At 48.9% G+C, this 14,661-nt stretch overlaps 1 protein-coding gene and 1 long non-coding RNA gene across 21 annotated transcripts in view; both read right to left on the reverse strand.

Annotated features, from left to right (window-relative positions):
- The window catches only part of LOC131410035 (uncharacterized), a 136,472-nt gene that overhangs the window by 98,617 nt on the left and 23,194 nt on the right, over nucleotides 1-14,661 (reverse strand). The gene's annotated exons all lie outside the window — the stretch shown is intronic.
- The window catches only part of LOC131410026 (ral guanine nucleotide dissociation stimulator-like), a 192,741-nt gene that overhangs the window by 1,371 nt on the left and 176,709 nt on the right, over nucleotides 1-14,661 (reverse strand). For 6 of the 20 annotated variants that reach the window (XR_009221109.1, XR_009221112.1, XR_009221110.1 and 3 more), the window contains 2 exons: nucleotides 401-522; nucleotides 106-243 (listed from right to left, as the gene is read on the reverse strand). Coding sequence is in view for 8 of the 20 variants with exons in the window: in XM_058547747.1 (XP_058403730.1) it covers nucleotides 7,777-8,004; nucleotides 9,088-9,158; nucleotides 11,270-11,372; nucleotides 11,744-11,989 (648 nt within the window). In the remaining 12 variants the exon portion in view is untranslated. Of the gene's footprint in view, nucleotides 1-105; nucleotides 244-400; nucleotides 523-6,950; nucleotides 7,081-7,501; nucleotides 8,680-9,087; nucleotides 9,159-9,517; nucleotides 10,575-10,700; nucleotides 10,771-11,269; nucleotides 11,373-11,743; nucleotides 12,342-12,727; nucleotides 14,248-14,661 lie in introns of those variants that run through there. The other 14 variants (XR_009221104.1, XR_009221105.1, XR_009221107.1 and 11 more) reach the window with 14 other exon arrangements.

The raw sequence follows: 14,661 nt of genomic DNA on the forward strand, positions 1-14,661 counted from the left end.
TCATCCATCTCAATATTCTGGAGAAAAATCATGAAATTTAGAAGGTGTGCTCCATCACATTCTAACAAGTCATGTTAACAATTTAAAGTTGAATGTTTGGCTAACCTCTACTGTCTCTCTTCCGAAGATGGATGACTTTTTCTTTTCTTGGAAACTTCTCACTCCAGGGGCTCTCAGTTTGGCTTCAGAGAGGATAAGATATTGGTGTTGTATCTGTTTCTCTTCAGCTGTAGGTTGCATCTTCTAAAGATCATAGAATTGAACATGGTCCAATCGATATATATGATTTGAGTCAAAAATTCAAAGTAATGAACCTAAGAGAGGAATCTATAACTTGGGTTCTTAATAAAAAATTTCCTTTGATATCCCTAAGTTTCTGTGATTACTAGTAAAAACTCACCTATGGGTGAAGAGATGTAGTTCTTCTGGCAATGTCTGGCTTGAACATCCATAGTTAAGGCTGCCACACCCGTATGTAGATTAGACTTGATCTTTTGATGACCTCTACCCTTGGTGTTTGACCTGGGAAAAATAAGAATTTAAAAAAGCTGCTGTTATTAGCACTCAATGCTAGAAATGCCCATTAAAGAGTGAGTTTGATTTGGTAAACCAAAGGGAGTATAAGCAGAACAAAGTCTTTAAAATCTCTAAAATTTCAAGAAATTCTAATTTTTTAAAATATAACTCTATTTTTGCCACAGTACAAACTGTGTATATATGAATGAAATATCCCTCTGTCCATTTCATAACTTGTTTCCATTGATTTGATGGATTTATCCTCTAATCCGGATTCCAAGTGTGAAAGAACATCTTGGTCCTTCAAAGAAAAGAAGCCATTGAAATTTGATTTTCTTTTAGCTTGGCATCCTACAGGTTTGAAGAATAAATTATCATGTAATGATACAATGATTCTGAAATCTAATTGTTAATTAGAGGGGTGTAAAGGATGATTGAATGGTGTTTCTTCCCCATGGTCAGGGGTATTGTACACATGGACGTGTAAACATGATTTAGGAAGCTGCTTCAACTCCGTGACATCCCTGAGAAGCACAGTGCAGGAGGATCTAGGCACACAGCCATCTGCCTCGATCTCCTGGATTACATGTAGATCCAGGGGTCTTGAGAGTGGCTTCAGAGCAGCTAACTTTTATCTATTTCTCCCCTTCCTTCTCTCCAGCTTATCTCAAACAGTCTTGACTATTATATTTTAAAGTAAGACCAATTATAGTTATTTACATGAGTTTCTTGTTTATTATTGCAGAGTAATAATCAGGCATACCATTAAAGATCATTTAATTGACCTAATTAAATTTGTTGTACCTTATAATAGATTAGAACACTGTTTAGTTCAGTGTTTGATATTCACCAAATGTGTTAATCTGCTTACAACTGCCATGTGTCTCACTCTTCTTAGATGTGCATCTTTGGCCCATCACAAGATTTTAGTGAATGAAATCATCATAAATTAAGATAATGTACTGTCTTTTGGATGATAAGGAGGCATATGTGTCCATTTTGGAAATATGCCCATCTGTCTTTGCTCCCCATGGGAAGTTTCTGATCACTAGGTCTCCAGGTGGCTTGCACAAGCCCTAGGTCTGTAATAGTTTGGTGCCTCTCCTTCTACTTGGGGTAGAAATAAAAGAGATCAGAGAGACTTATTAAAGTTTTGGTTGCATGAAGTCTTCGATGAAGAATATTCATACATATTGTTCTGGATAGCTCTCTGTTCCTAAGAGTACTAGTTACATTAAGGGCTTGTCAGGAACCGTGAAAGGTATGATATTTTACCTTATCTGCAAGCTAATAAGTCAGCTTACCATGGTCTTATAGATGCTGGCAAAAGAAACTAGACCCATGGGTCAGAGACAAAGGACTTAATGACACAACAATACTAGTGGCCAGAGTATCAACATTTGCACCAGTTCACTAAATCCCACTTCCTACAGGGTGATACACAGTGGGCCAGGTGACATGCAGAGGGTTGCAAGAACTCAGAGCTTAAGGAACTCAAATCTTTGATAATGGGCAGGAAGTCTGCTGACCTTTGCCCCAGGGAGGGGTGTTATTTCTATTATATTGGGCAGTAAGCAAGCCTGTCCTTTGCTCTAGAGGAGGCCACTATTTCTATCTTCCAAGGCTGACAGCTCTACACACATCCTTGAAAAGATATCCTGGCTTCACTGGCTTTCAAAGATAAGCTTGACTGAGACTCGATCATCATTCAGTTCTTCTGTTTCCTTTATTGAGATTGTGCAAATATGCTCTTTTCTCTGTAAAGTTCACTAACTTTATTCATACATAAGGGATGGTTTTGGTTTTATTTATTAAGTTGAGATTTTCGTATTAGAGCAAATGATGAACTCTTATGGGTTGGATCTGAAAGTATGCTTTTCCAGGATAAATGTGAAAGAAGATCAGGGCTCACACAACTCTGCCACAAGGAGCTGATAGCAACTCAAATGATTTTAATTTGAATACTCTTTTGTACAACTTTCTTCCATCTTCCTTCATCCTCTCTGCTTCCTGTAACTCCCATATAGGAGTGGGGCAGTTTCAAGGATTCACTGAACTCCTTTACAATATTCAAATCATTTTGTCTGTTGTGTTTTTTTAATTGAGGTAAAGTTGACATACAACATTATATTAGTTTCAGGGGTACAATTTAATGATTCAATGTTTGAGTATATGTCGAAATGATCAGCACAATAAGCCCAGTTAACATCTGTCCCCATATATAGTTACAAAATTTTCTCATGTGATGAGGACACGGCGTATTTCAAGATGCAGAAGAATCAACGATGATGTCATACTTTTCCATACACAGCTTGATGAATTAGGACATAAGTATACACCCTTGAGACTGTCACCACCATCAAGGCCACAAACATATCCATCACCTCCCAAAGTTTTCTCTCACCTCCTTTATTACTATTATTCTGTGGTAAGATCTCTTAATATCTACTCTATTAGCAAATGTGATGTATGCAATACAGTCTTGTTACCTGTAGGCACTATGTCGTAGCCTACATCTCCAGAACTTATTTATCTTGATAACTAAAACTTTGTATCCTTTGACCATCAGCTCCCAAATTCTCCATCCTCCCAACCCCTGGTAACCACTATTCTAACCTCTGCTTGTATGAGTTTAACTATTTTAGTTTCCACATATAAGTGAGTATTTGCCTTTCTCTGTCTGCCTTATTTCACTTAGCCTAATGTCTTCCAGGTCCACCCATGTCGTCAAAAATGGCAGGAGTTGCTTCTTTTTTCAAGGTTGACTAATATTCCATTTCTTTATCCTTTCATCCATCAGTGACATTTAGGTTACTTCCGTGTCTTAGCTATTGTAAATTAGCTGCAATGAACATTAGAGTGCAGGTATCTCGCTGAGACCCTGATTTCAATTCCTGTGGGTATATACTAGAAGTGGGATTGTTGGATCATGTGCTAGTTTTCATTTTTGGAGGAATCTCCATACTGTTTTCCATAATGGCTGTACTAGTTTACATTCCCACAAGGGTTTCTTTTCTCCACATCCTCACCAACATTTGCCACCTTTAGTTGTTTTGATAATCTCCATCTTAACAGGTGTGAAGTGATAGCTCATTGTGGTTTTGATTTGCATTCCCTGATTAGTGATGCCAAACACCTTTTCATACACCTATTGGCCACTAGTATGTCTTCATTGGAAAAAGTCTATTCTGGTCCTTTGCCAATTTTTTTTTTGCCTTTAATTTTATTTATTTATTTATTTTTCCCCCAAAGCCCCAGTAGATAGTTGTATGTCATAGCTGCACATCCTTCTAGTTGCTGTATGTGGGACGCGGCCTCAGCATGGCCAGAGAAGCGGTGCGTTGGTGCGCGCCCGGCATCCGAACCCGGGCCACCAGTAGCAGAGCGTGCGCACTTAACCGCTAAGCCATGGGGCCAGCCCCCGTGTCCACTTTTTAATTGATTTTTCTTTTTGTTATTGACCCAACACAAAAAAAGAGAACAAAATTTTCAGGCATTATGAGTGCTTCCCAGTTGATGCAGATGGTTTTGTATTTACAGTGGTACCAAAAGATCATGTTTCGTGCTTTTTCTTCAGCTTGTTATAAGACCAGCAGTAGCTGCGGCATGGCAGATAATCGGGATCTTCTGGGTTTGGAGGTTTACAACATAACTAAGTGGTAAGGAATTTTTTATTATTCCAAGGAAATTATTGAGATCATAGTCCATGGAATCCAGGATTGATAGGGGTAGGAGGAAATTAAGGTGAGGATCGGTGATCTGGCATTACTTCTTATCTTGAGGCACAGGTATCCACTGTATGAGTGTTTGAATAAAAGTATTAGATATCAGGAATTTGTGGTAAGTGAATATGTTTTCTGAATTATTTACTTTGAACATAACCATTTGGATTATGTGAACATCTGGGATGTGGGAGTAAGTCGCTAACAAGGGCTGGTTGACAATGTCACTATTGATTTCACTTCTATGAACACCGAGTGGTCAATGGATTAAGCAAATGAGTAGTCAGAAAACACAGAAATGGTGGGATTTGGGATTTAGTAAAAGATTGGGGACCCACTGTCCTGAGATGGAGTGCCAGGACTTGTACAGTTGAGAGTGACAAGGACAAGAAAGGAATAGAAACACACTCAAACAAGGAGGGGGTGTTAACAGGATGGAGGGAGAGAAATGATCTGGAGTAGCCTTGAGTTTTGACCTGGAGCTTTCTGTTCTAGATGCAAATCTGCCTGATGACATCCCAGGACACAGGTCAGATCCCCAGAGGATAGAGGCAGGGTGGAAGTACAAAACAGCCAGGATAATTGTCCTAAAATGGCAGGCATCCTTTGTCATTTGACCCAATATCATGATTTATTTTTGTAGGGTAAGAGGAAAAGAAGGATAGTCATGTCTTCACAGAGGAAGCAGCGTGACTGTGGGAACCAGTCCAAACCAAAGCCTGGTTTAAGCATCTCCATCCCTTTTAGGATGCCCAGTGACATAGTCAAGGGGCCGGTTACTAGAATCCCATCCCATCCTAGCAGTGACGGGTCTCTGGGAGGACACCTTGGACCAGCCCCACCAGGTCTGCTGGCCCGAGAGACCGCGAGGACTCCAGGCCTGCAGCAGTGCAGGACTACTGGTAAGTCCTTTCAATCTTGCCAAAGCGTTGCAAAAACTTGCACCTAGTCACACAGGTGAATCCCTGCCAGGTGTGCTCGCAGGTGGTCTGCACTCCAGGTCCCATGCCCACTCCTGCGGGTCTTCAGATTTGGCAGAGATGATTCCAGGAGCTGATCTGGGCATTCCACAGTTCCACTGCCAACAATTTCTGGTGACTGTGGAAGGTATCAGGAAAGAGGAAAGGGCAGTGAAGAGCACAGGAGAGAGACTGGTGGTAGCACTGATGGCGGACAGACTTGCTAGCGAGGCAGAGAAAACGAGGGGCCAAGAAGGACGTCCTGACAGCAGATGAAATGGAGCAGGCACCTCAGTGAGGTCTCATGGTTGCGTCCCTAATGTTTCCTTGCTTTGAGCTCTTGAAACTTTAAAACATACCAATACGTTTCTTTTATTAAACTCTGCTGTGTGACATAGAAAATATAGACAGCGGTTTCTTTCTGAGGTGAGAGGTTGAGTTTCAGGTGAGGAGAGAAAGATCTTTTTTCATGCTGTTCTCTCATTTTCTTTTACTACGTACATCATTTATTTTTACTTTCAAGTCAGCAGCGAGTTACCAACGTCAAGGGGATGATTCAGTTTTTCCCCTCACAGTCACAGTAAAACGTACTAAAAGTGGATTATTCTTTTTGTGTAATATTCCAATAGATTCCAAAATATTGTTTCAAAAGCCCTTTGATATCTATGTACTCAAATTAGGTATTTACTTCTAGGTCTCCATTTTTATGTTCTTTGTTGCATGCTAATTCAGTGTTACATCTAAGGAAATACCAGATTTCCCTCAGTTTTTTAGATCCATATGTGTTGGAAATTTGATTCATGAAGATGGACATGGCAGCTGGGGGATCGTGCTATTATCAAAAGAGGCCTTTTCAGCATCAGTAATCTGACAAGAACCCACTGCTTGTTGGGATTTAATTGTCTATTTGAGGGATCAAGCTTTCACTGTTGGCACTTCTCTTTCTCTTTGGAGGGAAAGTACGGCCTTCCCAGTCTTTCCATTACCAAATCACTTTCCTGGGTGGCTGTGCTGTGTCAGGAAGGGCCTGGGATGCCGGGAACCAGTATTCATCATCCGCTTCTGGCTGTCCTGAGAAGGCTTCCCTGGCAGAGTCCAGCCTGTGTGTCTGGGTGACACTTGCAGCCATCAGAAAGGAGGCGATAACACACAAGTGCCAAGCGATTCATCTGGCCCTCGTCTTACAGGGTGTTCCCAAGGAAAGAGGTTCAAAATGCCACTTGGTAACCCTTTGAAAGCTGTTAGTCATGGGTCGGGTTCTTGGTGTGAGCTCAGAGCAGTGTCTATTCACCACCAGATGGGAACATTTCAGTATTTTAATTGGTAAGGCTGTGTTCATGCACGACCATGGATCATCAGTTCCGTGGCATTCCCCGCTGGACCTCCCAACACCCCTGTCATGCCTCATCTTTCAAAGCTCCAAACAGGGTTCACACCCCAGCAGCTGGTTGTAATGTAACCACAGCACAAGACTGGGGAAAAAAACACAGCCACCCAGGAGTGACACACTTTAATGACTTGGGCCCAATTATGCCATTTGGACGAGTTCAGAACACCAACACTGAGTGTGTAAACTGGAGGATTGCCCAAGACCTTGGACCTCAGAAGGACACGAGCTCAGAATTCACCTTGGACAGCAAGGGACAATGTGGGGTCAATTACTGGCCAGGATTATGGTCCCTTATCCTGGCAAAGTAGAGCTCACTCGGGATCCATCAGGCCAAGCCAGGGAGGAATCTGGGGGCTTTCTAGGGAAATTCTGTCCTAAATGGAATTGCATAAGGAAGGCAGGGGTGCTGAAAATCCTAGTTCACAGGGAGCAGTCATGTTTATGTAACAAGGCCCAGCAGTAGCCTTAAAAGCTGCATCAGAAATCGTTCCTCCTGGATACAAATCAAGCAGGAAAAGGAATTCAGAGGCCTGTACAAGGATCCCAGCAGAATTCAAATCTAGGTCAGGGGTGAACATGGAGCCCCTAGAGGGGTCTCAGGAGGGAAAGTCCTGCCTGCCTTTAGTCCATTTTCAAATGATCTTCCTCGGGCCTTGTCCTCTCCACATGCACGTTTTGATCTTTTTACATTGGTTTCCCCACTTAGAGCTGATGCAATTCCAGAGATTCAACTGGAAAACTAAAAGCTCCTAAAATTTGGTCAAAAGAAACCTCAGCAGCTGGAGTCTGGGTGTCCCAGAGGTTGCCATGCCATAAGGCCTGGGGCTGACCAGGGGGCCACGGAGACAGGCTCTCTGGACTGGCCAACAGGGAGAATCCACCCCTGCCCTCACCCAACTCCTGCCCGGCCTCACTCATTCTCGTTGAGCAGCTCCATGTCCTGGAACCAGGCCCCAAATCACTCCTTGGGGTCTTTTTATAATTCTTTGCAGCGACCTGGAGCAGCAGGATCTCCCTCATGACTCGGTGTTCTTGGGACCAGAGGGAAGGAGAGGATGCAGACAGGGCCTGGTTGGGGGATGTTGCAGGGGCCTTGTGGGGGGTGAGGAGTGGGGCAGGGGACCAGTCCTGGGAACGCTCCTTCCCTCCAGTTCCATCCAGGCTCTACCTGTTCTCAGAATGGGAATAATCAGCCCCTCCTCCAAGAAGTTTTCCTTGATGCCATCCTCCCTTCAACCCACGCGCCAACTGGATGGGTCTCGACTTCTACCAAAATCTTCCACTCAATGTAAGATACAAGGGGTGGAGCCAGAAACTGTTCTCCCCAGAGGGTCTCTGATTTCCACCTCCTTCCCCTCCCCTGCAAGGAGTGCCACAGCTGCTCCTCAGTCCTCTTCTCAAGGTTGATCTCATTCCCCTGGAAGGCAGACAGCCAGAGTCCATCAGACAGAGCCCCCTAGCCTGACTAGCCCCCTATGCCCTGCCCTTCTCATGTGGCACTACTGCCAGGTCCCCAGAGGGGGCGGGGCATGCAGAGAAAACAGGACTTGGACCTAGGATGGGCTCTGGGCTCCAGACTAGTAGGACATGGGGGGAGGCTGAGGGACCTGGCAGCACAACCCTCTCTGATGACAGACTTGGAGGCTGAGGCCTCAGGCAGAGGGGACTGCTCAGCCACTTATGTGCTGCCTGACTTGGGGGGGGGCGACTGCTCTCTCCCTCCACGGGCAGCATGGGAGGGACAGGCAGAGTCCAGCTCAGATAAAACCTCACGCAGCTGTGCCATCAGGCAGCTCTGAGCTTCCCCAGCCTGAGGAACGAGAATGGATGTCTCAGGCGGAGCCTCTGTTCACTCATCCCTAAGATGGGCCTGATGCCCCAGCTCCCAGGGGCGTCTGTGAGGCTCTCACGAGAGGAGATGTGCCAAGTGCTGAGAGCTCAGAGCTCAGTGCGGGGGCTCACGCATCCCCAGGCTCAGGATCCTGGTCCTTCCTGCTTGGTCCTCAGATTTATCCACTTCGAGATAATCACCCATCGCCAGGTGCAGCATCAGCAGTTCACCGAGGAAAGTGCCAAGATAGGGGACAACACCCTGTGACATCGGGGTGCGGGTGGGATGAGCCCTTGCTCTCAAGTCGGACCCCTGCAGACCCTCCCCTGAAAAGTCCTCACCCTCAGCCTCCTGGCCCACCCCAGGGTTCCCATGGGGAGCAGCCTAGGACCCTTAGCAGCCTCCCCTCAATTCTTCCTCCCTTCACACCCCAAGAACACCACACTCCTCCTCCTCACCTCCCAGGGCCGGCTTCTGGCAAATCACAGGGTATGTGGTCCCTGGCCCTCACCACAAAAAATCCATCCTACACCAGCTCTTCCAGGCCCCCCTCCTGGTCACTTCTACTGGGGGATTCAGACACTGTGGCACCAGGAGGAAGGGACCTCCTCTCTTGATTTGAGGCCTCCGGCTGGGAGGGCAGAGCCCCTCCTCCACAGGCACACTCACCTGCTGCTGCTGCTGCTTCTCCTGCACTCTCTGGGGGTTGCCCTCCGGGGGGCAAACGTGGAGGGCCCCTCCTGCCAGAGTCGAGGACAGTGTCAGCGAGACCATACTCCCCTCACCCCATTTCTCTTGAGCACCACTGGCCTCTGACCCTGAACATCTGACTCGAGTGAACTGGCACCAATGCCACTCCACCCTGCAAGGTCTTGTGATTCCAGAACAAGCCCAGCTCCAACTCTCACTCTGGGTGTGAGCTCGGGCTTTTGGCCTGGCCTCCCCGAGCCTGTTTCCTCATCTGGAAAGTGTGAGAACTCCAGCTACCTCACAGGTTCTCCTGAGGACTCACTGTCGCATGACTGTCATCATTGTTCTGGCCCTCACCCCTCCAGGTGGAGCAGGCAGAAAGCTCCCACATTCCTTTCCTCCCTCTTACCTCATTACCACCCTGTGAGGCCTGCACCACACAATCACCACACAATCACCATACCTCCATTTCCCTGATGGGGAGACAGAGGACCAAACAGGGGCAGTGAGTTGCTGAGGGGCCAACAGAGGAGAGGCCGCTTGCCCCTCTCAGCCAGAGGCCCTGTTCCAACATCCTTGCCTAACCCCCAGCCCCACCACTGACAACAGTCTTGTCCCCTGAGCTCTCAAAGCTTGGCCCTGGGCCGAGCCGTGGATCGAGAGGATGGGGTGTCTTGGGAGTCTGGTTGTTGAGTGGCTCCTGCCTGCCCCAGTCCCCTGGAGTGTCTCTCCCCCATGCCGGACAGAGGCAATGCCAAACCCTTCTCCTCCCCAAAGAACAACTCAGGATATTCGCCTGCACTGAACTCTTTCTTTATCCACTCAGGAACTGGACCCACAAGGTGCCACCTCTGATCAACAGGGAAGGGGGTGACAGGATGCTTTGCTTCCCCGTTTACATGAAGCTCTTAACGTCCTTTCAGCAGGATCCACTAAGAATCCATCAGTTGCCTAGACGCTACTCATAAGCCACCTGGGGCCTATATCATTGCCAACCAGGCACTCAGGTGAGACTCCTGTGGTTGACTCAAGTGACTGCTCTAGGGGTCCAGTGGGGAGTCCCACAATGCACACACATCTGTCTCTGGTCAGTTGTTCAGATCCAAGGATGAGCAGCCTGTTTGTCCTCCTGTGCCAGGGGAATCCCCTGTTGTGCCCGTCCCTGGGGTAGGCAGTGTGCCCTCCCCTTGGAGACATGGTGAAGATAGAAGGAGCAGCAGGGGCCTGGCTTCCTGAGGACAGGTTTAGGCTGAGGGATAAACCCACCCAACCACCCAACAGCCTGGAAGAAGCTACATCCAGCAGGATGGACGTGAGTGGAAGCCAGAGACCTGCTGATGGCGCCAGCTCGGCAACTCGTCCTGGAACAGCCCAGCCAACACCACTGTGTCCCATGACCAAGGCCTCCTGCCCACAAATGGCACCCCACCTGCCCATGGGCAGAACAGATCCCTCTGCTTGTTAACCTGGACAAGATAAACAAGAATGTTTCAGAGAAAGTTCAAGTGAGAAATTATCAAAACCACAGCTTGCTCAGTCCCCCTCCCCCCCTGGCCCCTGCTTTCTTTCCAGACCCCCAGCCTCCACTCTACCTTGGTCATCAGTTCTCTGTTCAAGGACTCGTCTTGGCTATAGCTCTCTTTAAATTTTTCAGAGCTCTCCCTGAGAGGAAGGGAAAGAGGGAAGGATAAATTTAGGGATAATGTGAGGGGTCTAAGTGCATATCCTTTTCTTTGACAACCTGAGAGATTCAAACTGCCTGGAGGAGTGCTCTCACTGGGCTCCTCTGAGCGCTAAGGTCTCGTGGGACTGGGAGGGGGCTCTCCTGTTGGTCACTGGGGTCTCCATTCGCCTGCTATACAAAGCAGCTCTCTTTTGACCACTTTGAGTTTCAACTGGGCATAGAGTTCTGTTGCTATAAACACTTGAAAATCTCCAATGTGGCTCAACCCAGTACCTGGCATTTAGGGAAACCGAGTCCTGAAGCAGAATTGCTGCACTAAGGACACCGGGAGACTTAGAGACCCACCACTGAGGCCCAGGCCCTGTCCCCATCATTTGCTGCCTCCCAGGAGTTCCCAGCTGACTGAGGGGCCAATGGCAGACATTCAGGAGATCCCCCATCCACCCTGGTTCTCCTATGGAGAGGGGCACTACCCACCAGGAAACTTCCTCCATGTGTTCTTCAGGTGGCATATGGATGTTTTCTGCAGAGAAGAGATGACAGTGCGGGGCGAGGAGAAGTTCTTCAGGATCTCGCACTCCTGGGGAAGGGAAGAGAATAAGCTGTGAGGTGGGGTACTGGAGCCCTGCTTGCTCTAGCTTCAGTCCCCTTCTATTTAAATCTCCCCTCCTGGATTAGACAGATGTACAGGGAGCCCCAGAAGGGCACATTTAGGACCCAAAGAGTAACACTCACAAGGAGGAGGATTTTAGCTCAACCCAAGGAGGGAGCCAGGTAGGAAGTGAGCATCCCCACACTGGGACCTGGAGTCAAGGTCAACGTGCTCCTGGCAGGAAGGATCTAGGGACTTGCAGGGGCTTAGACCACACACTGCAATCCTGGGAGCTGATAAAGATGGAGGCAGTTCCTAAGGCTCCAGAGAGGGGCTCCACTGGGCCTCCCACAGCACACCTGGGCCACCTGGATCCAGCGCTCCACCACCCTCACCCTGTCCTGGGCCATCATGCTCGGGACCCCAAGGCAGGTGGTGATGACGAGGTTGGCCACCCTTCTGAAGTGGTCGATATTGGCCTGGACGGTGTGTGCCAGGTGCTCATTGCCGGGCTTGTTCCTCTTGCCCCAGGTGGAGCCCAGACACTGAGAGGGCACCACCTTCTGGAAAGGCTCCTGGGGAACAGGGGGAGTGTCACCCAGCATTGCCACACCCTAGCTCTGTGTCCACAGCCCACAAAGTCCCACACAGGGGTCACAATTTAAAGCTGGAGCTCAGGAAGCTCATGATGTGGCCTGAGCCTTGTTAGAGTCCCTGGCTTTTCTTCTCTGTCACTGCAGGCACCCAGCAGAGGATGACCCAGGACCCAATACTGGCAGGGAAGGGAGAGGGGCATTTGCATCCAGCCCGTCCTGGCTAACTCCAAGCTCCAGATGGTGGCTCAGCTTGGCTCATCCCAAGGGAGCATCTTCCAACAACCTGATCCCCCCTCTGGTCCCACTCCCCATTCTGATGCACATTCCCCTGTGGTAGCTACAACCACGGGCTTTGTCTGTCTCCCTCATAGTGAAGTACACATCAGGTGTCTAATAAGTCCTGAGGCTGTTGGGCCTCCTGAGCAGAAGGTTGGGCCACCAGGGACCTGGCTGCACACAGTGAGTTCCCCTCCCCCACTGATGGGCCAGACCCTGCTCACCCTTCCGTCTCTTCTACCTCATGGAGCCGGCACAGCCACTCTGTGCAGCAGGTCCTGTTAGTGTCCACCTCTACAGTCTGTAGGTGGACAGCAAATGTTTGGGGGTTCAGAAAGTTGCCCAGGTCGTATGGTTGGTAAGGGGTGGAGCCAGGATTTGGGCCCAGATCATAGGAGACTGGATGAGGTCTGGGGCAATGATGGCAGAGGGAAGGCCTACCCCACCCGCCCTGAAAGCCCAGCTGCTCACCGCATCCATCACGGTCAACTGCTCCACCACCAGCTTAGGAGGGAAGGCCGTAGGTTGGGCTTCTTCTCATGCTTCTTAGCCACAGGTGGAGATGGACTTCCCACTAGAAATGATGGTCCAGGTGACTCCAGCTCAGCAGCTTCCACTCCTGCTGCAGCCGATGTCGGCCCTTGCTCCAGCTCCAACACTGCTGGTGGAGGGGACACTGGCTCCAGTGCTAGAGAGGGTGGTGTCAAGGAAGCTGGAGCCAGCTCTACCTCCACCACTGCCCACTGCTCTGCTTCTGCTGCTGGCTGGAGCTCTGCAACTGGCACTGGAGCGGGATAAAGAGAAAGGTTCACTCACATAGCTGACTTTCCATGTGTCCTTCTAAATACAGGAAAGATCCCACTTCCTTTCCAGGAATAGCCAGCCTGCAGTCCCCCTTACCCTCTGGCTCTGCCTCATTGGCCTCCAGAAGCTCACACCAGTCAAAGGAAAGAGGGTCACAGCAGCTCAGCTCTGAACCAGGCAAGGTTACCTGCATGTACATCCCCTTTAGCTTGAAAAAGAGACAGCCCCTGACTGGTCCCACCCTAGTTCTGGTCCAACCCCATCATCTCAAGGTCCTGAGTGTGGAGGCCCTCTGCTCCTGCTCTCATCTCAGAGCAGCACTGGATGGTGTGGGTGGCCTCATGCACCTGCCCCTTGTCTAGTGAGTTGGTGGAGTTGAAACCATTGGGCAGCTACTCGATGACCTCCTGAGTGGAGTTCTGCAAAGACTGCCTGGGAGCTGGGCCAGAGGGAATCAGGGGCTGCCTGCACACTGCCACTGTGGTCAACCCCCAAGAGAAAGTCTGCTCCTCAGTTCAGGCACAGAGGGCATCCTGGCAAAGAACTCTGGTCAGGAAGGGAAGGAGATGAAACCTCTAGGGCTCAATAACATACGAGTTGAGCAGCTCACCTTCTCATGCTGCCAGCCATGACCTGGGTACGAACGTCACAGACCCACAGGCTTCCGACACCTAACAACCAGCTCCTGCCCAGGAATGGCCTGCCCCACATACCCTGCCTTCCCCACACCACACAGACACACAAACACACACAAACACACGATGAGGGGCCTGGATTTTGGGGTTGATCAGGTGGGATCACCGTTGTGTCCTGATCTGCACTAACCTTTCCTGGGCTGCCCATGTTACCCTTCACTGCCTCCTGTCAGACACCCAGAGGTGTCAGGGATGAGGGCTGAGCCAATGTAGGCAACAATCAAAAAGATTCTATTTCTGGGCTTTTTTGAGCCCAGATCCTGCAAAAGTTGGGATACAACAACAAAACATTTCTGCCTCTTGACTGTCTCCCGTCAAGTGAGCTGGATGGGGGACTGTGGGTGCCTTGTTACCAGAGTTCAAAGATCTGTTGAGGCCTAGGACCAAGGAGATGGGGTCATTTTTCAAGATTCCTATACCTGGACCCCTTACCTCAATCAGATTTCTCCAGAGCTGCCCCCTGAGCCCGGGCTGCTCACCCTCTTCTCTCATGTCACTTCCTGAACTGTACACAAGGAGCCTACACAGCCCTAGCCCCAGTTCCCTAGAAACCTAACTCAGGTCCTTGCTTTGAGGAGACAGAGATGAATGCAGATTTCCTTTAACTTACCAGTTCTTCATCCTGGGATAGTCCCTGTGCCTCTCAGGTCCTCCCCAGTCTCCAAACCTACACCAGGGGGATCAGGCTAGAATCTACTTCCTAGGGACCTCAGCTGGTGTATATGAGATAATATCTATTATCCCTGTGGGCTGGTGTCACATGTACCTAAGGCACAAAATTAGAGATGGAAGAATAACAAGAAGGGGTGACAGGTAGCACAGAACACCACTCAAAACAGGCCTGTGTTCTAGCAATTTTATATTGGAACAGTCACTTCCAACTTGGCCTCATTTTCAGGTCAGCAT

Source organism: Diceros bicornis, chromosome 9 (genome assembly GCF_020826845.1).
Source record: "Diceros bicornis minor isolate mBicDic1 chromosome 9, mDicBic1.mat.cur, whole genome shotgun sequence".
NCBI classification, from domain to species: Eukaryota; Metazoa; Chordata; class Mammalia; order Perissodactyla; family Rhinocerotidae; genus Diceros; species Diceros bicornis.